This window comes from Oncorhynchus kisutch, linkage group LG8, assembly GCF_002021735.2.
Source record: "Oncorhynchus kisutch isolate 150728-3 linkage group LG8, Okis_V2, whole genome shotgun sequence".
In the NCBI taxonomy this organism is placed as follows: domain Eukaryota; kingdom Metazoa; phylum Chordata; class Actinopteri; order Salmoniformes; family Salmonidae; genus Oncorhynchus; species Oncorhynchus kisutch.
Window position 1 is genome coordinate 10,402,098 of NC_034181.2, and position 27,087 is coordinate 10,429,184.

At 42.1% G+C, this 27,087-nt stretch overlaps 1 protein-coding gene across 1 annotated transcript in view; it reads left to right on the plus strand.

The window, feature by feature from the left end:
* The window catches only part of ckap2l (cytoskeleton associated protein 2-like), a 33,525-nt gene extending 7,615 nt beyond the window's left edge, over positions 1 to 25,910 (plus strand). Inside the window, exons 6-9 of the mRNA XM_020490498.2 lie at positions 6,888 to 7,043; positions 7,443 to 7,503; positions 13,906 to 14,077; positions 25,135 to 25,910. Coding sequence (XP_020346087.2) covers positions 6,888 to 7,043; positions 7,443 to 7,503; positions 13,906 to 14,077; positions 25,135 to 25,465 — 720 coding nt within the window. The 3' untranslated portion in view covers positions 25,466 to 25,910. The remainder of the gene's footprint in view (positions 1 to 6,887; positions 7,044 to 7,442; positions 7,504 to 13,905; positions 14,078 to 25,134) is intronic.
* The last annotated feature ends 1,177 nt before the right edge of the window (positions 25,911 to 27,087 follow it).

Here is a 27,087-nt window from a genome sequence, read left to right on the forward strand (position 1 = left end):
ACATAACAAGATTTAACATCTGAGACATAAACTGAACAAGTTCCACAGACATGTGACTAACAAATGGATGAATGTGTCCCTGAACAAAGGGGGGGGGGGGTCAAAATCAAAAGTAACAGTCAGTCTCTGGTGTGGCCACCAGCTGCATTAAGTACTGCAGTGCATCTCCTCCTCATGGACTGCACCAGATTTGCCAGTTCTTGCTGTGAGATGTTAACCCACTCTTCCACCAAGGCACCTGCAAGTTCCCGGACATTTCTGGGAGGAATGGCCCTAGCCCTCACCCTCCAATCCAACAGGTCCCAGATGTGCTCAATGGGATTGAGATCCTGGCTCTTTGCTGGCCATGGTAGAACACTGACATTCCTGTCTTGCAGGAAATCACACAGAACGAGCAGTATGTCTGGTGGCATTGTCATGCTGGAGGGTCATGTCAGGATAAACCTGCAGGAAGGGTACCACATGGGGGAGGAGGATGTCTTCCCTGTAACACACAGCGTTGAGATTGCCTGCAATGACAACAAGCTCAGTTCGATGATGCTGTGACACACCGCCCCAGACCATGACGGACCCTCCACCTCCCAATCGATCCCCCTCCAGAGTACAGGCCTCTGTGTAACGCACATTCCTTCGACGATAAACGCAAATCCAACCATCACCCCTGGTGAGACAAAACTCAACAAAATCTATAAAGGTGTCTGCATGGAGAGAGTCTCCTCCATGAATGGGGAAGTGGTGTATTTATCCTGGGAGACACCGGGCCCAGGTGTTTCCCATGTAGCTGACGACCCTCCCAACTCCGCCCACCGGCATCCTAATAAGGAAACAACAAAGAGAGAATAAGGCAGACAGTGGGAGGGTGGGATAGATATAGCTCTGTAGTAGAGGTCGACCGATTTTATTTTATTTTTTTACCGCCGATACCGATTATTTGAGGACCAAAAAAGCCGATACCGATTTAATCGAACAATTTGTATTTTTATTTTTCAATTTTATTTCTGTAATAATGACAATTACATCAATACTGAATGAACACTTATTTTAACTTAATATAATACATCAATAAAATCAATTTAGCCACAAATAAATAATGAAACATGTTAAATTTGGTTTAAATAATGCAAAAACTAAATGTTGGAGAAGAAAGTAAAAGTGGAATATGTGCCATGTAAGAAAGCTAACGTTTAAGTTCTTTGCTCAGAACATGAGAACATATGAAAGCTGGTGGTTCCTTTTTTTAAACATTGTCACGAACCGGCTCAAAGCCCGTAACAAAAGGAAGACAACGTGGAGATAAGGGGTAATAAAATATATATTTATTAACTAAAGCAACTAAGGAAAATATACAATGGTGTGTGTAATCAGTAATCAGTAGTGTAAGTGAGTGTTTTGCATGCATGAATGTGATAATGCAGGGTGTTGAAAAGATGCTAAAGCAAACAACTCAAAAACCACCAAGAAACACAACAAAATCTATAAAGGTGTCTGCATGGAGAGAGTCTCCTCCATGAATGGGGAAGTGGTGTATTTATCCTGGGAGACACCGGGCCCAGGTGTTTCCCATGTAGCTGACGACCCTCCCAACTCCGCCCACCGGCATCCTAATAAGGAAACAACAAAGAGAGAATAAGGCAGACAGTGGGAGGGTCGTCACAACATCCGTCTTCAATATTCCCAGGTAAGAAGTTTTAGGTTGTAGTTATTATAGGAATTATAGGACTATTTCCCTCTACCATTTGTATTTCATATACCTTTGACTATTGGATGTTCTTATAGGCACTTTAGTACAGTGTAATTGTATAGCTTCCTTCCGTCGCCTCGCTCCTCCCTGGGCTCGAACCAGGAACACAACGACAACAGCCACCCTCGAAGCAACATTACCCATGCAGAACAAGGGGAAACAACCACTCCAAGGCTCAGAGCGAGTGACGTTTGAAACGCTATTAGCGCGCGCTAACTAGCTAGCCATTTCACTTCGGTTACACCAGCCTCATCTCGGGAGTTGATAGGCTTGAAGTCATAAACAGCGCAATGCTTGACGCACAACGAAGAGCTGCTGGCAAAATGCATGAAAGTGCTGTTTGAATGAATGTTTACATGCCTGCTTCTGCCTACCACCGCTCAGTCAGATTATATGCAACGCAGGACACGCTAGATAATATCTAGTAATATCAGAAACCATGTGCACTTATCTAGTGATTATGATTGATTGATTGTTTTTCATAAGATAAGTTTAATGCTAGCTAGCAATTTACCTTGGCTTACTGCATTCGCATAACCGGCAGTCTCCTTGTGGAGTGCACAAGGACTAGTTAACTGTAAGGTTGCAAGATTGGTCCCCCGAGCTGACAAGGGGGAAAATCTGTCGTTCTGCCCATGAACAAGGCAGTTAACCCTCCGTTCCTAGGCCGTCATTGAAAATAAGAACGTGTTCTTAACTGACTTGCCTAGTTAAATAAAGGTGTAAAAATGGCAAAATCGGTGTCCAAAAATACCGATTTCCGATTGTAATGAAAACTTGAAATCGGCCCTAATTAATCGGCCATTCCGATTAATCGTCGACCTCTAGTCTGTAGCAGTTTGGGTTACGAGTGTCCCCGCCCTTTGAAGAGGTTGATGACCCAGCTGCTTTCTAATTTTTGGGAATCTCAGACGACACGAAATCGAGGTTGAACAGGCTAGTAATAGGGGTGGCAACAATTTTGGCAGATAATTTTAGAAAGAAAGGGTCCAGATTGTCTAGCCCGGCTGATTTGTCGGGGTCCAGATTTTGCAGCTCTTTCAGAACATCGGCTGACTGGATTTGGGAGAAGGAGAAATAGGGAAGGCTTGGGCGAGTTGCTGTGGGGGGTGCAGTGCTGTTGCCAGGTGGAAAGCATGGCCAGCCGTAGAAAAATGCTTATTGAAATTCTCAATTATAGTGGATTTATCAGTGGTGACAGTGTTTCCTATCTTCAGTGCAGTGGGCAGCTGTTCTTATTCTCCATGAACTTCACAGTGTCCCGGAACTTGTTTGAGTTAGTGTTGCAGGAAGCACATTTCTGCTTGAAAAAGCTAGCCTTGGCTTTTCTAACTGGCTGTGTATATTGGTTTCTAGCTTCCCTGAAAAGCTGCATATCACGGGGGCTGTTCGATGCTAATGCAGAACGCCATAGGATGTTTTTGTGTTGGTTAAGGGCAGTCAGGTCTGGGGAGAACCGAGGGCTATATCTGTTCCTGGTTCTAAATTTCTTGAATGGGGCATGCTTATTTAAGATGGTTAGGAAGGCATTTAAAAAATAAATAAATTGCCAGGCATCCTCTACTGACAGGATGAGATCAATATCCTTCTAGGGTACCCCGCCAAGGTCGCATCAAAAGGCCTGCTCGTTGAAGTGTTTCAGGGAGCGTTTGACAGTGATGAGTGGAGGTTGTTTGACCGCTGACCCATTACGGATGCAGGCAATGAGGCAGTGATCGCTGAGATCTTGGTTGAAAACAGCAGAGGTGTATTTAGAGGGCAAGTTGGTCTATGAGGGTGCCCGTGTTTATGACTTTGGGGTGGTACCTGGTAGGTTCATTGATAATTTGTGTGAGATTGAGGGAATTAAGTTTAGATTGTAGGATGGCTGGGGTGTTAAGCATGTTCCAGTTTAGGTCGCCTAGCAGCACGAGCTCTGAAGATAGATGGGGGGCAATCCGTTCTAGAGGTCGACCGATTATGATTTTTTCAACGCCGATACCGATTATTGGGGGGCCAAAAAGGCTTGTTTAAAAATAAATACGTTTTATTTGTAATAATGACAATTACAGAAATACTGAATTAACACTTATTTTAACTTAATTTAAAACATCAATAAAATAAATTTAGCCTCAAATAAATAATGAAACATGTTAAATTTGGTTTAAGTAATGCAAAAACATTGGAGAAGAAAGTAATATGTGCCATGTAAAAATGTGTGCCATGTAAAAAAAGCTCATGTTTAAGTTCCTTGCTCAGAACATGAGAACATATGAAAGTTGGTGGTTCCTTTTAACAATGAGACTTCAATATTCCAAGGTAAGAGGTTTTAGGTTGTAGTTAATATAGTATTTATAGGACTATTTCTCTCTATACCATTTGTATTTCATATACCTTTGACTATTGGATGTTCTTACAGGCACTTTGTTTTTTATAAGATAAGTTTAATGCTAGCTAGCAATTTACCTTGGCTTCTACTACATTCACGTAACAGGCAGGCTACTCGTGAAGTGCAATGGTTAGAGCGTTGGACTAGTTAACTGCGGTTGCAAGATTGGAACCCCTGAGCTGACAAGGTGAAAATCTGTCGTTCTGCCCCTGAACAAGGCAGTGAACCCACAGTTCCTAGGCAGTCATTGAAAATAAGAATCTGTTCTTAACTGACTTGCCTAGTTAAATAAAAGGTATAAAAAAAAATCTTAAATCGGATATCGGCGCCCAAAAATACAGATTTCCAATTGTTATGAAGACTTGAAATCGGCCCTAATAAATCGGCCATTCCGATTAATCGGTCGACCTCTAATCTGTTCACATATGGTGTCCAGAGCACAGCTGGGGGCAGAGGGTGGTCTATAGCAGGCGGCAACGGTGAGAGACTTGTTTTTAGAGAGGTGGCTTTTTAAAAGTAGAAGTTGAATTTATTGCCCTGGCCACATCTGCGGTCCTCATGCCTCCTTGCAGCATGCCTAAGGCACGTTCACGCAGATGAGTAGGGACCCTGGGCACCTTTCTTTAGGTGTTTTTCAGAGTCAGTAGAAAGGCCTCTTTAGTGTCCTAAATGTTCATAACTGTGACCTTAATTGACTACCGTCTGTAAGCTGTTAGTGCCTTAACTAGTGTTCCACAGGTGCATGTTCATTAAATGTTTATGGTTCATTGAACAAGCATGAGAAACAGTGTTTAAACCCTTAACAAGTAGGGAGGGTAGCCTAGTGGTTAGAGCGTTGGACTAGTAACCGGAAGGTTGCAAGTTCAAATCCCCGAGCTGACAAGGTACAAATCTGTCCTTCTGCCCCTGAACAGGCAGTTAACCCACTGTTCCTAGACTGTCATTGAAAATAAGAATTTGTTCTTAACTGACTTGCCTAGTTAAATAAAAAATCAAATAAACAATGAAGATCTGTGAAGCTATTTGGATTTTTACTAATTATCTTTGAAAGACAGGGTCCTGAAAAAGGGATGTTTATTTTTTTGCCGAGTTTACATAACCTAGGGCTACTAACGTCCCCAGATGGACTTCCCCTTGGTTTTTTTGCCATGGAGGAATTTTGTGTGTGAGGTGTGCAATTTTAATTTCTCGTAGCAAGATTAGTGAGGGGGAACATGATCCATAAATGATCAATTTGATTATATATTTCAATATGTTTTTTTTGCGCTAGTTGGCTGTACCTGCACCAAAATGTTTCCTTCATAGCTTGTTCTCCATCTTCTTTTTAAATAGTGAGCCCATTTTCTTTTCAGCACTTATTTCCATGACTTATCAAAAGTTGTTTTCTCATGGCTTTCTTGTCCCTTTGCAGCAGATATATGGTGAGCAATATGTTTGGAACATCAAATCGTAATATAATTGGGATACGTTTTGTATTGTTAGGTACCTGGCAATTCCCAGCCCTAGCATGAATAGAACTTCCTGAAGTTCACATGGAAGCAGTAACAAAATAGTTTCCCGTAGCAATTTTGAAGCCGTTAAGTTGTTTACAGTAATACGATGGGAAAGTGACTAGCCATTTTGTGTTTTTTTGTTGTTGCTTGAAGACCATTCCAAAAAGTTCCCATGCTATTGTAAACTGACTATGGTTGTCTCTGCTCTCTGTTTTCCAGTCAAGGAGGTGTGCGTCACCATATCTCCTTTCACCTGAAGTGCGCGGTTATTTCCACATTTGTGATGCCATTCATTTCCTTTCAAGTCAGTGAAAGGGAAGGGAACGCTTGCATACTTTGGGAGGAAGCCAAGATAATTTGGACATAACCTCACTACTTTTTTTTTGTTTGATCTGTTCCAACACACACCGTAAACCTCGAGACCAAACAGAAGAGTTGGTTGGCCCCTCATCTTTCCAGCATGGTCTGCCTCACGGCCCCCCTTTACTGAATAGCACATTTGGCCATCATTAGCTGTAGGCTACTGATAATAGCTCACCTAATATTTGTGTAATTTGTTAACAGCCTTAAAGATTTGGGTAAACAGACTTAAATGACTCTGACTTTTTCTGTGTCTGAGTCTGAGTCTGCTTTGTCTATACTGATGTTTAGCCTGTTTTATCACATAGGGAATAACTACACTGTTTGTATTCGGCCATATTCCCAGTCACCTTGCCATGGTTAAATGCGGTGGGTCGCGCGACTGCTCCCATCTATCCACGGTATGATACAATCCCTGATGTCTCTCTGGAAGGAAATCCTCACCCTGAGCTTGTCAACTTTATTATCCAGACACTGAACATTTAGTAATATACTCTGAAGTTGTGGGTGGTATGCGCGCCCCCTGAGTGGGACTAGAAGCTTACTTGCAGTACGTCTTCTCCACCGGTAATGTTTTGGATCAGCCTTTGGGATCAGTTCAATTGCCTGGGGGGGGGGGGGGGGGGGTACGAACAAAGGATACGATTTGGGAAAGTTGTACTCCTGATGAGTTACCGCCGCTCTGATATCCAAAAGTTCTTCCCGGGCTGTATGTAATAACACAACATTTGCGGTATTTACTTTGTATTATTTCCTACATTATTAGGCAAGCAGAGTGGCCAAGGGGCTAGAAGCACGGCTGCCCTCTATCGACGCCATCTATGTTTCTGACTGTTTCTGTGTCTCTGCCTGTGCTTCTGTGTCTGACTGACTGCTCCTGTGTCTGACTTTCTGTGTTTCTGACTGTTTCTCCCACCCCGTACAGGGCTGCCAGTCCTCCCAGGTGCAGGAGATGCTGTCCACTGTGCCCATGGCCGAGAAGTTCTCCAAGTACTGGATCTGCCAGGCCCGTCTGATGGAGCGCCAGGGCAACCTGGAGGTGCTGCCGCTGTTTGAAGAGGCTGTACGAGTGGTGTTAGAGGTATAGCATACTCCCTTTACCTCACCCCTCGCTCTCTCTATACCTCTACCTCTCCATCTCTATACCCCATGCCTCTCTATCTGCTGCCCCTGTTAGAGGAGGCAGGCCTAGTCTTCCTACAGGTGAAAGCTACTCTCATCCCTCTCTGCTTTGTTTTTCTTTTATCATTCTCTCTCCTTCCCCACCATGGGGAATCTTAGTCTAGCAACATCAATCCTCTCTCTCTCTCTCTCTCTCGAGCTCTGTGTGTGTGTGTTTGATTAGACCTCTGAAGAATTCTCTAAACTAAATTTAGAGCTGCCTACTTTGGTATCTATTTAATTTAAACTATATATATATATATATATATGATGGTTTGGTATCTATTTCCTGATTTGATATCTATTTCCTCTCTTTCAGCCAGTAGACGAGCTGCGGACTGTTGTGTTTGAGATGCTGAAAAAGAAGGAAGAGACACAAGGTAATGAGGAAACTAGAAAGGCAGCAACATCCCTAATAATTGTCTCTGTCTCGATTCCTCACATCCTATCTCCTTGCCACTTTCTCAAAAGGTATTGGAGAAGGTCAGAGGGGAGGGACCTTGGACCTTCTCCTCCAATATGGTTGAAAAGGAAGCGAGGAAAGACAAATTGAGATAGAAATTTGAACCAGTCTGCATTTGATTCCCCATCTAAACTTCATGCCCCTACAAGGTCTGTCTCACTAATGTGACAGTTTTTACACTTGTTTAGGATACTTTGTTCCTGCCAAAACCAGCACGTAGATCTAGGAAGACATACTGCTGTGTCCATGACTTTCTCTTTCTTTTGGCCGTACCAGGGTCACACATCTTGAAAATGTTCAAATCAGGTTGCTGCTGTATTTGCTGTTATAGAAAATATGAAGTAAATATTCTTTCCACTGTCAAGATGTGTGGAAGGAATCCAACCGAGGCTCAAATCCTAAAAGAATGTATTATAGCTATTGCCTTGCTGTTCCATGTGTTGAGTCAGTTCTAGTATTCTTATCGTATGTTTTAATCATGTTGTCGTCATGGATTTGGACTTAAGTAATAATGGGGGGAAAGTGTCCAGACATGCAGTGAATAGCTGTGGTTCATAATTACTGAACATCTGCTGAAAGCCCCGAGACGTTTGATTTCACAAGAGAGCAGGTTTCTGACTCATGTTACCAGTTACTAGTGAATAATATCATTGAGAGGGGTTAAGTATGGATGTTGTTGTTGTTATTATTAGTGTCAGGAGTAGAGGTCGACCGACTATGATTTGTCAACACCGATATCGATTATTGGAGGTTTGTATATATTTGTATATATTTTTTGTATATATTTGTATATATTTTTTTATATATACAGTGGGGGGGGGGGGGTGTATTTAGTCAGCCACCAATTGTGCAAGTTCTCCCACTTAAAAAGATGAGAGGCCTGTCATTTTCATCATGGGTACACTTCAACTATGACAGACAAAATGAGAGAGCCAAAATCCAGAAAATCACATTGTATGAATTTTTTAATGAATTTATTTGCAAATTATGGTGGAAAATAATTATTTATTTTTATTTTCCACCGTAATTTGCAAATAAATTCATTAAAAATCCTACAATGTGATTTTCTGGATTTTTTCCCTAATTTTGTCTGTCATAGTTGAAGTGTACCTATGATGAAAATTACAGGCCTCTCTCATCTTTTTAAGTGGGAGAACTTGCACAATTGGTGGCTGACTAAATAGTTTTTTTGCCCCACTGTGTGTATGTGTGTATATATATATATATATATATTTATTTATTTATTTATTTGTAATAATTACAATTACACCAATACACACTTATTTTAACTTAATGTAATACAGAAATAAATGAAACATGCTCAATTTGGTTTAAATAATGCAAAAACAGTTGGAGAAGAAAGTAAAAGTGCAATATGTGCCATGTAAAAAAAGCTAACGTTTAAGTTCCTTGCTCATAACATATGAAAGCTGGTGGTTCAATATTCCCAATTCTTCAATATTCCCAGTTAAGTAGTTTTAGTTTAGTTATTATAGGAATTATGACGCGTTGACTATTTCTCTCTACAATTTGTATTTCATATACCTTCTGACTATTGGATGTTCTTATATGCACTATAGTATTGCCAGCCTAATCTCGGGAGTTGATAGGCTTGAAGTCATAAACAGCGCTGTGCCTCAAGCATTGCTAAGAGCTGCTTGCAAACGCAGTAAAGTGTTGTTTGAATGAATGCTTATGAGCCTGCTGCTGTCTACCACCGCTCAGTCAGACTGCTCTATCAAATATCAAATCGTAGACTTAATTATAATATAATAAACACAGAAATACGCGCCTTTGGTCATTAATATGGCAAAATCTGCAAACTTTCATTTCGAAAACAAAACGTTTATTCTTCATTTTATCGAACGGGTGGCAACCCTAAGTCTAAATATTGCTGTTACATTGCACAACCTTCAATGTTATGTCATAATTATGTACAATTCTGGGAAATGAGTTACGGTCACACAGTTCGCAACGAGCCAGGCGACCCAAACTGTTGCATATTCCCTGACTCTGCTTGCACTGAACGCAAGAGAAGTGACCCAATTTCTCTAGTTAATATTTCCTGCTAACATTAATTTATTTTAACTAAATATGCAGGTTTTAAAAAATATACTTCTGTGTATTGATTTTATGAAAGGCGTTGATGTTTGTCAGGTACATTTTTTACCCCTTTGGCGAAGTTGAAGTAGGCTGTGATTCGATGATAAAATGAACAGGCACCGCATTGATTATATGCAATGCAGGACTAGCTAGTTAACCTAGTAATATCATTAACCATGTGTAGTTTACTAGTGATAATGTGAATATTGATTATTTTTTATAAGATAAGTTTAATGCTAGCTAGCAACTTACCTTGGCTCCTTGTCGCCACACGGTCCTTTTTACCCTGCACTCGCGTAACAGGTGGTCAGCCTGCCATGCAGTTTCCTCGTGGATTGCAATGTAATCGTCGTCCAAAAAGGCCTATTGCCGTTTGTTATGAGAACTTGAAATTGTCATGATTCGAAACCAAAGTTTGAAGGCAACATTTTTGTGAAAGTAGATGATGCAAACTAGCCACTTGTGAAATGCACTCAAAAGATACTAAACTCCATCTCGCTCGCTAGCTAGCTACTACGTTGTCTGGTCATCACTGGTTACCACAGCCACAAAATCATTAACTCTGCCTATTTCTAAAATGTATCTTCTTAAAATCTGATGTTAAACCTAACCTTAACCACACTGCAAACCTTATGCCTAACCTTAAATGATGAACAAAAAGGACATTTTTGTTTTCCAGATTCCCCCCCCCCCCCCCCCCCCCCGATATAACCAATTTACAATTTTATGGCTGTTGTAACTAGTGGAAACTTATCCGGCTAGGATGTTTGCACTAGGGCAACAACTGGATAAGGTAGCTTGCCTGTTCTGAAGACTCCTCTCTGTCCCAATTAGTGGCCCAACGTTCCTAACCGCTAGGGTACCTGCCCCAACCAATGGTTGTGACTCGAGGGATTACAGCTACGACCAGAAGTGACATTTCGTAGCAGGTTAGGAGAATGTTTTAGCTAACCCTAATCCTTTTCCTATTATTAACCTTAGTCACCTAACCTGCCACATGAATTATCCTAACCTGCTATGAAAAAGTCACTTCCAGTTGAAGCTGTGTTCCCTCTTGTCACAACCGTTGGTGGGTATGGAAAACAATTCACATTTTGCACATCGTTTTGGGCTCCCAAGTGGCACAGCAGTCTAAGGCATTGCATCTCAGTGTAAGAGGTGTCACTACAGACACCCTGAATCGATTCCAGGCTGTTTCACAACCGGCCCCGATTGGGAGTCCCATAGGGTGGCGTACAATTGGCCCAGGGTCGTTTATCAATGATAGAGGTACATATGGTCATAAAGAATTATATCCGTTTAGAATCTAAACGTTGTCAATAAAGCAGTGAATTTGGAGCATAAAAACAGTGTGTAGCCCTTCATACCTCCCACAGTGTACCAATGTTCCATCTTAAATGTCTAAACCTGTGTCAGTTGGGACAGGTTCTGACTAGAAAGGGAAAGGGTTTACAAACAGTTGTCAGTTGCACAACTGAATGCATTCTACCAGAACGCAGGTGAAAGGTGAAATAAATACTTTCACAATGTCCTGTGATTTAGCCACCACAAATGTCTTTGCTAGCAAGTGCGACAGTGTCTTGCCAAACTGCAAGGTGTGTCCAGCGATTTTTTTAAACATTTTGACGTTCTATGATATCTCCACTTTCCAAGCGTATAATATGTTAGGTTCTAAATGAACCGTGTAAAAACTCACAGATGATTAATTAAAGCTCAAACCAAGTTTATTCACCCAACGGGTCAGACAGCTGGTCAGAGCAAGGCATGTTCCCACCAGCACAAGTGTGTGTTTATATACTAGAGGTTGACCGATTAATCGGAATGGCCGATTAATTGGGGCCGATTTCAAGTTTTCATAACAATCGGAAATTGGTCATTTTGAATGCCGATTTAAATAGATGGGTTTTTTTTTTACGAGGCAAGTCAGTTAAGAACACATTCTTATTTTCAATGACGGCCTAGGAACGGTGGGTTAACTGTCTTGTTCAGGGGCAGAACGACTGATTTTTACCTTGTCAGCTCAGGGGTTCCAATCTTGCAACCTTACGGTTAACTAGTCCAATGCTCTAACCACCTGCCTCATGAGGAGCCTGTTACACGAATGCAGTAAGAAGCCAAGGTAAGTTGCTAGCTAGCATTAAACTTAATCATAATCACTAGTTATAACTACACATGGTTGATGATATTACTAGTTTATCTAGCGTGTCCTGCGTTGCATATAATCGATGCAGTGCTCATTCGTGAAAAAGGACTGTCGTTGCTCCAACGTGTACCTAACCATAAACACCAATGCCTTTCTTAAAATCAATACACAGAAGTATATATTTTTAAACCTGCATATTTAGCTAAAAGAAATCCAGGTTAGCAGGCAAGATTAACCAGGTGAAATTGTGTCACTTCTCTTGCTTTCATTGCACGCAGAGTCAGTGTATATGCAACAGTGTGGGCCGCCTGGCTCATTGCAAACTAATTTGCCAGAATTTTACGTAATTATGACATAACATTGAAGGTTGTGCAATGTAACAGGAATATTTAGACTTATTGATGCCAACTGTTAGATAAAATACCGAACGGTTCCGTATTTCACTGAAATAATAAACGTTTTGTTTCCGAGATGATAGTTTCCGGATTCGACCATATTAATGACCAAAGGCTCGTATTTCTGTGGGTAATGTTATAATAATAATAAGTCTATGATTTGATAGAGTAGGTAGGCACCAGCAGGCTCATAAGCATTCGTTCAAACAGCACTTTTGTGCGTTTTGCCAGCAGCTCTGCTCTTTATGACTTCAAGCCTATCAACTCCCGAGATTAGGTTGGTGTAACAATATGATGTGAAATGGCTAGCTAGTTAGCGGTGTGCGCGCTAATAGCGTTTCAAACGTCACTCGCTCTGAGACTTGGAGTGGTTGTTCCCCTTGCTCTGCATGTAACGCTGCTGCGAGGGTGGCTGTTGTCGTTGTGTTCCTGGTTCGAGCCCAGGTAGGAGCGAGGAGAGGTACGGAAGCTATACTGTTACTGGCAATACTAAAGTGCCTATAAGAACATCCAATAGTCAAAGGTATATGAAATACAAATGGTATAGAGAGAAATAGATCTATAGTAATAACTACAACCTAAAACTTCTTACCTGGGAATATTGAAGACTCATGTTAAAAGGAACCATCTGCTTTCATATGTTCTCATGGTCTGAGTAAGGAACTTAAACGTCAGCTTTCTGACATGGCACATATTGCACTTTTACTTTCTTCTCCAACACTTTGTTTTTGCATTATTTAAACAAAATGGAACATGTTTCATTATTTATTTGAGGCTAAATTCATTTTATAATGTATTATATTAAGTTAAAATTAGTGTTCATTCAGTATTGTTGTAATTGTCATTATTACAAACAAACTAAAATTAATCGGCCAATTAATCGGTATCTGTATCTGCGTTGAAAAATCATAATCGGTCGACCTCTAATATATACCCCTAATTTAGATGAAGTCTCCTTCCCTCTAAACATCTTCCTGTCTGGCAATAAAGCTGTAAAGTGATGTGGGTAATAAACTGTTCCTTCTCTTACTGTGACCTGAGCTCAGCCTACATTCCTCACTAATCTACAGCTCTCCACCCTTATCAGTGACCACAACCATGTTATTGCCTTTCCCTTACCCAGTAACATTCCAAGCCCTGGCTCATATCCAACCTTAATTGACTCCACCTTATACATTCCTCCTACAGATAACCATTCACTTCTGGTGTAGCAAGTATTTCAAATTACAACCCAACAACTAATTGGAGTACTGATTGGGGTGGCAGGTAGCCTAGTGGTTAGTGTTGGGCCAGTAACCGGAAGGTTGCTAGATCGAATCCCCGAGCTGACAAGGTACAAGGTCGTTCTGCCCCACTGTTCCTAGGCCGTCATTGAAAATAAGAATTTGTTCTTAACTGACTTGCCTGGGTTAACATTTTTAAATGTAATAAAACTGAAACCCGACTGGTCTTTCTCCTCTCCAGTATATTTAGTAGATTTCATATTTCCTGTTAAGAAGTCAGAATCCATCAAATAGAATATAGTTTCGGTGGTGGTGTCATGGATGAGTTTACGACACCAGGACATTGTGATATCCTGAAGAGGTGGGTGGATATATTTGAAAGGGGACTTAGCAGTGTGTGTGTACATCTCAGTAGGTGACTATAACATTCTTCTTCTTATTGCTACTACTTCCAGGTCAGTCTCCCGTAACATCGGCGCAGCAGCAGCCTGTAAGAGAGCAGGATGACTTTCTGGAGCTTCACTCTACACCAGACCCCATGGCCACACCCACAGCCGTCAAAGCCCTGATCCGTGGTGACCGAGGAGGCTCGTCTGTGGTCAAGTACAAGATCACCGCCACTCCAGGGTACTCTATGACCTCAGACCTGACTGCCTATGGCATCTTCCTCCTGTTTTGATCTTTCTCTGATCCGGGTTACCATCAACCATTTTAAAGCTACAACCTGATATTTGAAAAACAAAGGCAGCCCCATTACTTGTTTATATATACAGTCATTTTACCTTAAGCAGAGACTTGTATCTCTAGTCTGGCAGGTCCTTGCCTGCGTTAAAACCTTACACAAAGTAGAAATTGACCTACAGTGCATTCAGAAGGTATTCAGACCCCTTCTTCTCTGCAGATCCTCTCAAGCTCTGTCAGGTTGGATGGGGAGCATCACTGCACAGCTATTTTCAGGAATCTCCAGAGATGTTTAATCATTTAAGTCCGGGCTCTGGCTGGGCCACTCAAGGACATTCAAAGACTTGTCCTGTAGCAGGTTTTCATCAAGGATCTCTCTGTACTTTCCTCTGTTCATCTTTCCCTCAAGTCTGAATAGTCTCCAAGTCCTTGCCGCTAAAAAACATCCCCACAGCATGATGCTGCAGCCACCACCATGCTTCACCGTAGGGATGTGCCAGGTTTCCTCCAGACATGACGCTTGGCATTCCGGCCAAAGAGTTCAATCTTGGTTTCATCATGGTCGGAGAGTCCTTTAGCTGCCTTTTGGCAAACTCCAAGCGGGCTGTTGTGCCTTTTACTGAGGAGTGGCTTCTGTCTGGCCACTTTACCATAAAGGCCTGATTGGTGGATTGCTGAAGAGATGGTTGTCCTTCTGGAAGGTTCTCCCATCTACACAGAGGAACTCTGGAGCTCTGTCAGAGTGACCATCGGGTTCTTGGTCACCTCACTGACCAAGGCCCTTCTTCCCCAATTGCTCAGTTTGGCCAGAAAGCCAGCTCTAGTCTTAGTGGTTCCAAACTTCTTCCATTTAAGAATGATCAAGGCCACTGTGTTCTTAGGGACCAGAACATAATTTTTTTCGTTCCCATCCCCGGATCTGTGCCTCAACACAATCCTGTCTCGGAGCTCTATGGACAATTCCTTCGGCCTCATGGCTTGTTTTTTTTCTGACATGCACTGTCAACTGTGGGACCTTATATAGACAGGTGTACGCCTTTCCAAATCATGTCCAATCAATTGAATTTACTACAGGTGGACTCCAAGTTGTGGAAACATCTCAAGGGTGATCAATAGACACAGGATGAACCTGAGCTCAGTTTTGAGTTTCATAGCAGAGGGTCTGAATACGTATTTAATAAGGTTTTTTATTTAGTAAATTATGAAAATCATTTTTCATTGTGGGGTATTGTGTGTAGATTGAGGAACGTATATTTCATAGAATAAGGCTGTAAAGTAACAATGTGGAAAAGGGAAGGGGTCTGAATACTTTCCGAATGCACCGTGGGTATTCCTCTTATCTAGTTGTGTGAAATTCAGATTATGCCTTCAATGGATCTGTGGGGGTAAGTATACATATCGGAGTAGGTAAGGCATGATGGAGTTGTTTGCCATAACCAGCCTCTCAAAGCACTTCATGATTACCGATGTGAGTGATGGGTCTAACTGGTTTCTCCAAGGGGGCTGACCCCATTTAGTCAACTGGTTTGATTGTTTGGTCGATAGGCTCTTGGTCGACCAAGATTTCTTTAGTCGAGCAGTCGCTATTTATTTATTTTTTTTCCCCCAATTGTGCACAAGACACCTGTCTGAGTCGCGCCTGTCTCTGGACTAATCCATTGGAGGACACGGGGGTGGCACAATCATCACTCTTACAACGTGATACTGAAATTGTGTTTGGTTATGTAAAAATAATGGTGCAACGCTAAAATCTAATATTATTTTATAATACGCTTTCTCCCACTTTGTATTGGTCGCTGTCCACGGTTCAGAAACATAATATTCAGTGCCGTTACTATGTGCATAATAGCAGAATTAACTAGCATATTGGGATTGAGAACAATGTGGCGGAGGAAACTGCCTTAGCTTTTAAATATCTATTCGGACTGGATTAGTTTTTCTGGGGATGGTCTGGGGATTTTAATTATGTGCACAAACACCACATCTGTCATTTTAGTCCCGTCCGAATCTGCCATGTCAGTAATTTGTACAGGGCAGGAGAATAACAATTCCAGCCAAAATAACCTGCATTTTTTTGGTGAACTCTAAAGGTTCTCTCGACATCCTTGTGTTTTGAAATGTTTGAGTTTGACAGGTGTTGCTCACGGTTTGAGCAAGAAAACTATAACTGATTTGATAAATTGAACGAACTGTTACCCATAGCCTATTCTGTAACCCTTGCTGTTAATAGATTGCGAAGCAGCATACAACTGACCTAAATGTTTGGAAATGATGTATTCACTTTCTCAACCATAGCCTTAGAACGCATCTCAAGTGTACGTTTAGCTCACATCTGAAGGCTATGGGACAACTTTTCACTGCAGAGCGCAAAAATATCCTAATGATTATGATCACACTTCCACAATTGAAATATAATGGTGGCACTATAACAACGCTGATTTTGGTATGGTTTAGAAACTTGGGAAATCGAGTTATCAGTGTAGCCTTGTTATTGTCTGGACTTGTTGAAATTTCTTCATGCCTAGAAAGATAAAAATCCAGGCTTCTGTCATAACTGTCTTGGAGAAAATAATTATAAATACAGGGTGCGGTTTCGGAAAAAAGAATCCCGTCCGTATTTTCCTCTGGAATAACAGACATTCTGGAGTAATAATTACATGACCAACATTCTCCTGTAATACTTTTTTTTTAAAGTTTATATTTTACCTTTATTTAACTAGGCAAGTCGGCTAAGAACAAATTCTTATTTTCAATGACGGCTGAGGAACAGTGGGTTAACTAACTGCCTGTTCAGGGGCAGAACGACAGATTTGTACCTTGTCAACTCAGGGATTTGAACTTGCAACCTTCCAGTCACTAGTCCAACGCTCTAACCACTAGGCTACCCTGCCGCCCCACTACTAGTCCTGTGCACATACGACTTAGCCTTAATGTCTAAGAAAATTGTGGAGTGGGCAAACCCCAACTTAATTAGGTCTATAATAAATAACCTAACTGTTAAATGTGCATGGCTTTTACAAATTACCCATATACAATACCAGTCAAAAGTTACCCATATACAAATTAAAAGTTACCCATATACAAATTACCCATATACAATACCGCCCCACTACTAGTCCTGTGCACATACGACTTAGCCTTAATGTCTAAGAAAATTGTGGAGTTGGCAAACCCCAACTTAATTAGGTCTATAATAAATAACCTAACTGTTAAATGTGCATGGCTTTTACAAATTACCCATATACAATACCAGTCAAAAGTTAGGACACATCTACTCATTACACGAGTTTGAATTTGTTACATATTTTTACATTGTAGAATAATAAGACGTCAAAAACATGAAATAACACGTGGAATCATGTAGTAACCAAAAAAAGTGTTAAACAAATCAAAATATATTTGAGATTCTTCAAAGTAGCCACACTTTGCCTTTGACAGCTTTGCACATGAACAGGTGTGCCTTGGTAATTTGTGGAATTTCTTTCCTTCTTAATGCATTCAAGCCAATCAGTTGTGTTGGGACAGGGTAGGGGTGGTATACAGAAGATAGCCCTATTTGGTAAAAGACCAAGTCCAAATTATAGCAATAACAGCTCAAATAGGCAAAGAGAAACAACAGTCAGTCATTACTTTGACTGACCTCCATGTCTTATAATCTGGAAAATTTCTAAAACGTTTAAAATTTCAAGTGCAGTTGCAAAAACCATCAAGCGCTATGATGAAACTGGTTCTCATGAGGACCGCCACAGGAAAGGAAGACCCAGAGTTACCTCTGCTGCAGAGGATACGTTAGAGTTAACAGCCTGAAGAAATTGCAGCCCAAGTAAATGCTTCAGAGTTCAAGTAAAATACACATCTCAACATCAACTGTTCAGAGGAGACTGCGTGAATCAGGTCTTTGTGGTCAAATTGCTGCAAAGAGAAACCACTACTAAAGGACAGCAATAAGAACAGATTTGCATGGGTCAAGAAACACGAGCAATGGACATTAGACCGGTGGAAATCTGTCCTTTGGTCTGATGAGTGCAAATTTGAGATTTTTGGTTCCAACTGCCATGTCTTTGTGAGACGCAGAGTCGGTGAACGGATGATCTCTCCTCATGTGTGTTCTCACCGTTAAGCATGAAGGAGGGGGTGCTTTGCTGGTGACACTGCCAGGGATTTATTTAAAATTCAAGGCACACTTAACCAGCATGGCTACCACAGCATTTCTGCAGCGATACGCCATCCCATCTGGTTTGCGATTAGTGGGACTATCATTTGTTTTTCAGCAGGACAATGACCCAAAACACACCTCCAGGCTGTGTAAGAGCTATTTGACCAAGAATGATGGAGTGCTGCATCAGATGACCTGGCCCCACAAATCACCCAACATCAACCCAATTGAGATGATTTGGGATGAGTTGGACCACAGAGGGAAGGAAAAGCAGCAAACAAATGTTCAGCATATGTGGGAACTCCTTCAAGACTGTTGGGAAAGCATTCCAGGTGACGCTGGTTGAGGGAATGCCAAGAGTGTGCAAAGCTGTCATGGCAAAGGGTGGCTACTTTGAAGAATCTCAAATATAAAATATATTTTGATTTGTTTAACACTTCTTTGGTTGTTACATGATTCCATATGTGTTATTTCATAGTTTGGATGTCTTCACTATTATTCTTGAATGAGTAGGATTGTGTCCCAACTTTCGATTGGTACTGTATATCTACAAAAATAAGATTATCTTGCTTCTGTTGCCTGTGAGTGTTTTGCAACGGCAAAATGTCGGATAAAGATATTTTCACAGATTTGGCTGTTTTTAATCATGGTTGAGCTTTACCACCCCCCCCCCCCCCCCCCCAGAAAAATACGATTGTAATCTAACTGCACCTGTTTGTCACACATGTACACAGCTCTAGCTCCTATACCCCCCTTATTCTTGTTCTCTTTCTTATTATTATCAAAATGATGATTAATAAGTAATGTCGTTATCATTAGTAGGCTTTGTATAGCAGCCTTGTATAACCGCCATGGAGCTGTAGGCCTAAGAACGCGTCCTGTTAAGTCTTCAAACAGTAACTTACTTAGGCTTATATTTCTATTTAAACTCAGCAAAAGAAGAAACGTCCTCTCACTGTCAACTGCTTTTATTTTCAGGAAACTTGACGTGTGTAAATATTTGTATGAACATAACAAGATTCAACAACTGAGACATAAACTGAACAAGTTCCACAGACATGTGACAAACATAAATAGAATAATGTGTCCCTGAACAAAATCTGAAGTAACAGTCAGTATCTGGTGTGGCCACCAAGCTGCATTAAGTACTGCAGTGCATCTCCTCCTCATGGACTGCACCACATTTGCCAGTTCTTGCTGTGAGATGTTACCCCACTCTTCCACCAAGGCACCTGCAAGTTTCTGGACATTTCTCGGGGGAATGGCCCTAGCCCTCACCCTCCTATCCAACAGTTCCCAGAGGTCTTTGCTGGCTATGGCAGAACACTGACATTCCTGTCTTGCAGGAAATCACTCACAGAACGAGCAGTATGGTTGGTGGCATTGTCATGCTGGAGGGTCATGTCAGGATGAGCCTGCAGGAAGGGTACCACATGAGAGAGGAGGATGTCTTCCCTGTAATGCACAGCGTTGAGATTGCAGGTAATGACAACAAGCTCAGTCCGATGACACCGCCCCAGACCACGACGGACCCTCCACCTCCAAATCGATCCCACTCCAGAGTACAGGCCTCGGTGTAATGCTCATTCCTTCGACGATAAACGTGAATCCAACCATCACCCCTGGTGAGACAAAACCGCGACTCGTCAGTGAAGAGCACTTTTCGTCAGTCCTGTCTGGTCCAGCGACGGTGGGTTTGTGCCCATAGGCGACTTTATTGCCGGTGATGTCTGGTGAGGACCTGCCTTACAACAGGCCTACAAGCCCTCAGTCCAGCCTCTCAGCCTATTGCAGACAGTCTGAGCACTGATGGAGGGATTGTGCGTTCCTGGTGTAACTCACGCAGTTGTTGTTGCCATCCTATACCTGGCCCGCAGGTGTGGTGTTCGGATGTACCAATCCTGTGCAGGTGTTGTTACACGTGCTCTGCCACTGTCCGTCCTGTCTCCCTGTAGCACTGTCTTAGGTGTCTCACAGTACGGACATTGCAATTTATTACCCTGTTAACATGTGCATTCCTCCTTACAGCATGCCTAAGGCACGTTCACACAGATGAGCAGGGACACTGGGAATCGTTAGTTTGGTGTTTTTCAGAGTCACTAGAACGGCCTCTTTTACTGTCCTAAGTTTTCATAACTGTGACCTTAATTGCCTACCGTCTGTAAGCTGTTAGTGTCTTAACGACCGTTCCACATGTGCATGTTCATTAATCGCTTGTTTCATTGAACAAGCATGAGAAACCATGTTTAAACCCTTTACAATGAAGACCTGTGAAGCTATTTTGATGTTTATGATTATCTTTGAAAGACGGTCCTGAAAAGGGGTGTGTGTGTGTGTGTGTGTGTGTGTGTACACAGTTAGTCGGGAGTTTGCATACACCTTGGCCAAATACATTAATTCAGTTTCACGATTCCTGACATTTAATCCTAGTTAAAATGCCCCGTCTTAGGTCAGTTAGGATCTCCACTTTCTTTTCAGAATAATAGTAAAGGAAAACTATTTATTTCAGATTTTATGTCTTTCATCACATTCCCAGTGGGTCAGAAGTTTACATACACTCAATTAGTATTTGGTAGCATTGCCATTTAAATTGTTTAACTTGGGTCAAACGTTTCAGGTTGCCTTCCACAAGCTTCCCACAATAAGTTGGGTGAATTTGTCACATACCTCCTTACTGTGCTTTTGTAACTGAATCAGGTTTGTTGGCCTCCTTGCTCGCACACGCTTTTTCAGTTCTGCCCACACATTTTCTATGGGATTGAGGTCAGGCTTTGTGATGGCCACTCTAATACCTTGACTTTGTTGTCCTTAAGCCATTTTGCCACAACTTTGGAAGTATGCTTGGGGTTAATGTCCATTTGGAAGACCCATTTGTGACCAAGCTTTAACTTCCTGACTGATGTCTTGAGTTGTTGCTTCAATATATCCACATAATTTTCTCTCCTCGTGATGCCATCTATTTTGTGAAGTACACCAGTCCCTCCTGCAGCAAATCACCCCCACAACATGATGCTGCTACCCCTGTGCTTCACGGTTGGGATGGTGTTCTTCAGCTTGCAAGCCTCCCCCTTTTTCCTCCAAATATAACATTGGTCATTATGGCCAAACAGTTCTATTTGTTATTTCATCAGACTAGAGGACATTTCTCCTAAAAGAATGATCTTTGTCCCCATGTGCAGTTGCAAACCATAATCTGGCTTTTTTCATGGCGGTTCTGGAGCAGTGGCTTTTTCATTGCTGAGTGGCCTTTCAGGTTATGTCAATATAGGACTTGTTTTGCTATGGATATAGATACTTTTGTACCGGTTTCCTCCAGCGACTTGACAAGATCCTTTGCTGCTGTTCTGGGATTGAAAGTACGTCTCCAAAGTACGTCTCCTTTCTGAGCGGTATGACGGCTGCGTGGTCCCATGGTGTTTGTACAGATGAACGTGGTACCTTCAGGCGTTTGGAAATTTCTCCCAAGAATGAATCAGACTTTTTTTTTCTGAGGTCTTGGATGATTTATTTGGATGTTCCCATGATGTCAAGCAAAAGGGCACGGAGTTTGAAGGTAGTCCTTGAAAGCCATGATGTCATTTTCTGGAATTTTCCAAGCGGTTTAAAGGCACAGTCAACTTAGTGTATGTAAACTTTTGACTTACTGGAATTGTGATCCAGTGAAATAATCTGTCTGTAAACAATTGTTGGAAAAATGACTTGTGTCATGCACAAAGTAGATGTCCTAACCGACTTGCAAAAACTACTACTACAAAGAAATTTGTGAAGTGGTTCAAAAAAGTAGTTTTAATGACTCCAACCTAAGTGTATGTAAACTTCTGACTTCAATTCAGAACTGCTGTTAGTCAAAACCAATACTGCACTGTGGTGATGTAATGTATATCTTACTGTGCTCAATTGAAGTGCTTATCAGTGTCCAAATGTTTCAACTCTTATATGGATCCAAGTGTAAAGGGCTACCACACTGAATAGGGCTTCATTTTACCATATCCTTGTACCCAGACACTAACACTGCCATTGGCAACAGGTTGTCCAGTTCGGGCATGTCCCTTATTCCCATACATTTTTATTGAATTAGTCAAGTCAGTTAAGAACAAATTCTTATTTACAATGACAGCCTAGGAACAGTGGGTTGACTTCCTTGTTGAGGGGCAGAATTACAGCTTTTTACCTCGGCTCAGGGATTTGATCTAGCAACCTTTCGGATACTGGCCCAACTCTCTAACCACTAGGCTGCCTGCCGCCCCGCTAAGCTTCCTGTCGCCCCAATCACCTTGTCTATGTTCCGATTGGCACCCTATTCCCTATATTAGGGCTGTCCCCGACTAGCAAATATCTTGGTTGGCCGAAAGTAGTCTGTTCTTTCGACCAAATAGAATAGTCTACATTTTAAACGCGTATTTTCCGTACAGACACACCCTATGTGTTTTAATAAGACAAAGAAAAATTCAAACCGTAACCCGACAACTATTCTCCTGCTGGCTTTCTTGGGTCTGTCCTGAAGCTTGGCTCGTGAACATGCAACGTTGCATAACATATTCTGGACCCTCGGTTTCTTGCACCAGTGAGCTCGGGACAGACACAGCTGTTGGCTATATGTGCTCGTGTAAGGGGTCCTATGTGTAGCTGGTGTTGGAGTCCGGCGCAGGACAGCAGATATGAGTAATCAAAGTATTTTACTCATAAAACACAAATATTCAAGGCAAACATGAAAGCCCTGTATCACAAATAAACAATCACTCACAAACACAACATGGGGAACAGAGGGTTAAATAATAAACAAGTAATTGGTGAGTGAAGCCAGGTGTGAATAGGCACAGACATGAAGAGTGGATCGACGGTGGCTAGAAAGCCGGTGACGTCGAACGCCTCCCGAACAAGGAAGCGGGACCGACTTCGGCGGAGGTCGTGACAGCCTGACTTCGGCAGAAGCTCACCAGAGCTGAGAAACGGCACGTCAAATGTTCTACTGCTTGACCTCTTCCTCTTTTTATAAAATATTACACTAAATATAAACTGCACCTAAATATAAACTGCACCTAAATATAAACAGTACCGGCACCCAAAATCCGTACCGGAACCTATTTCAGTTCAAGTCCTGCACTGATAACAAGTAATTAAGTCGGCCTATTTTATGACGTTTCAGAGCATTACATTTTTCCCTTTCAAGCTGAGTGGTTATTGAAAGGGAGAGAGCTTGAAATATATTGAGGAACTATTGTAATTCTCAATGGATGTAAAAAAAAACAGACTGTTTGCCTGCTGTTTGAGGTGGTGAAAACATTACGTCGATCTCCACAGGTCATTAGTGGTGGTGAAAACATTACGTCGATCTCCACAGGTCATTAGTGGTGGTGAAAACATTACGTCGATCTCCACAGGTCATTAGTGGTGGTGAAAACATTACGTCGATCTCCACAGGTCATTAGTGGTGGTGAAAACATTACGTCGATCTCCACAGGTCATTAGTGGTGGTGAAAACATTACGTCGATCTCCACAGGTCATTAGTGGTGGTGAAAACATTACGTCGATCTCCACAGGTCATTAGTGGTGGTGAAAACATTACGTCGATCTCCACAGGTCATTAGTGGTGGTGCGTTAAGCCAATAAGAAATATCAGATCCTCAAATGGGCACATTTTATATGCCCACGTTTGCCCTCTGGCCAGGTGTCTATAGGCCCACTTCTACTCAACAATGACAGGAGGCCCCTCAAAGGACACTGACTAAATTGACAAAATTGGTAAATGGAAATAAGCCTAAATGTGTTAATGACAAGTGTAGCATAGGTTGTGCACTCTGACAATGATAGCTGGAAGACTGGAATAATATCGATTGCATTAACAGAAATGACCATAACCAAAGTAACAAACATTGTAGATTTAGATATATTATAGGAATTAACTGGGGATGTGTGTAATGGGGAATTGATAGACGCTAACAATCAACACAAACAATTCACACAATGAAGTTATAAAACAATGAATGTGCACATATTGGCTGGAGAGGCAAGTGCATTGTGCATCTGGGCGCATGGTCAATCTGCTTTGGCCATGCAGCATTTACAGTGATACGGCCTCAGAAGTCAGGGCATTCATACTCGCTGAGCAGTGCAGAGCTGTCGTCAAGGAAGTGAGTGTGTTTTCTACAGGATGTACCGCCCCCCACCTACCGTCAACCAATCATGTCAATTACGGAGATATACAGAGCCCTCTGCATTGTCCCACCCTCCCATATGGAGCCTCTGACCACATTTTAGTCTAGGCCTCCACAATGGATTAGTTCACTGAGATGGGTGCAAATGTATATAGAGAGATTTGTTACTGCTGGACTAAAAAACAAACATCTTGGTCGACCAACAGCGTTACGACCAAACAATTGACCTGTCGACTAATTGGGGGCAGTCCTACCCTATATAGTGCACAACTATTGACAAGAGCTGCCATTTCAGTCCCATCACCATGTGTACTGTTATTTAACCCGTGTTCTGGGATTCAAACCCATCACCGCGTGTACTGTTATTTAACCCGTGTTCTGGGATTCAAACCCATCACCATGTGTACTGTTATTTAACCCGTGTTCTGGGATTCAAACCCATCACTGTGTGTACTGTTATTTAACCCGTGGTCTGGGATTCAAACCCATCACCGCGTGTACTGTTATTTAACCCGTGTTCTGGGATTCAAACCCATCACCATGTGTACTGTTATTTAACCCGTGTTCTGGGATTCAAACCCATCACTGTGTGTGTACTGTATTTAACGTGTGCTCTGGGCTTGTAACCCATTGCCATGTGTATGTACTGTTCATACTGTAACCTGTTCTCTCTGATCTCTCCCAACCACAGTGGTTTCAGGAGCCAGAAGAGGGAGTCGGCGGTGGCCCGCGTGTTGGACGGACAGGAGCTGAGATTCTTCACGCCCGTCAGGCGCTCGGTGAGGATCGAGAGGTCTGCGCTCTTCTACCCCGCCTCCCTGCAGGAGCACGACCTATGTGTGGCCTCCTTCAATGACCTGATGGCCCAGCAGGATGAGAGAGAGGGGGAAGGGGAGGGAGACAAAGAGGGGGGAGGCAGCGCCGGGCCCGTCCCAAACGGTCATCTGTACGTGTACAGAGAGAACGGTGCGCTGAGAGACAAGGTCAACATCCAGCTGGTCTACGCTGAGGAAGAAGACTAACGGGCTGTGTCCAAGTAGTGTAAAGTGGCTTCCTCTCCTGCTTTAGCCTGATCTACCAGTACAGGAAAAGGGAGGTGCTGGATATGATGCCCATATCCAGCACCTGTCCTGTCCTCACCTGGGAATGTAGCTTACACCTGTCCAGTTGTATGTCCTTCAGTGCATGGTCACATTCCTTAGTGGCGAGCTGTAGTAAAACAAACAGTTCTGAAAGACACCTGGGGGGTGAGTTTGTCAATCTAAACTTTTCTGTACAGAATGGTGCAGGAAGAGCCTGTCGATCCATCTGTCTGGGGGTCATGCATAGATGGGTTTCCAACTCGACAGTTACTCATTTGTATGTCAAACCAAAAGCATCCATTGACTTTTTAGATGGACTTTTGTTTTTTAATGCAAACTGTGGTACGGTTTTTTATAAAGATTGTACATACAGTTGAAGTGGGAAGTTTACTTAAGTGTAAGTTGGAGTAAAAAAAAAACTCGTTTTTCAACCACTCCACAAAATTCTTGTTAACAAACTATAGTTTTGGCATCTACTTTGTACATGACACAAGTAATTTTTCCAACAATTGTTTACAGACATATTATTTCACTTATAATTCCAGTGGGTCAGAAGTTTACATACTCTAAGTTAACTGCCTTTAAAAAGCTTGGAAAATTCCAGAAAATGACGATGGCTTTAGGAGCTTCTGATTGGCTAATTGACATTGTTTGAGTCAATTGGAGGTGCACCTGTGGATGTATTTCAAGGCCTACTTTCAAACTCCGCCTCCGCTTGACATCATGGGAAAATTGTACAAATAAAATAAAAATTGTAGACCTCCACAATTCATCCTTGGGAGCAATTTCCAAACGCCTGAAGGTACCACATTCATATGTACAAACAATAGTATGCAAGTATAAACACCATGGGACCACGCATCCGTCATACCGCTCAGGAAGGAGACGCATTCTGTCTCCTAGACATGAACGTACTTTGGTGCGAGAAGTGTAATCAATCCCAGAACAACAGCAAAGGACACTGATGCTGGAGGAAACCGGTTCAAAATATCTATATCCACAGTAAAACGTGTACAATATAACCTGAAAGGCCGCTCAGCAAGGAAGAAGCCCCTGCTCCAAAACCACCATAAAAAAGCCAGACGACGGTTTGCAACAAAAGCTCAGGACAACTGAGCTTTGGAGGAATATGCAGATTTAAAGAGGAGTCCGTAATTTGCTTTCTAATGATAATGTTATTTTCCTCAAAGAAGTTCTTGAATTTATCACTGCTGAAGTATAAGCCATCCTCTGCTTTTTAGTTAGCTTTGCGACAGTATCAAAAACACATTTCGGATTGTTCTTATTTTCCTCAATTAAGTTGGAAAATATAGGATGATCGAGCAGCAGTGAGGGCTCTTCGATACTGCACGGTACTGTCTTTCCAAGCTAGTCGGACGACTTCCAGTTTGGTGTGGCGCCATTTCCGTTCCAATTTTCTGGAAGCTTGCTTCAGAGCTCGGGTATTTTCTGTGTACCAGGGAGCTAGTTTCTTATGACAAATGTTTTTAGGGGTGCAACTGCCTCTAGGGTATTGGGCAAGGTTTAATTGAGTTCCTCAGCTAGGTGGTTAACTGATTTTT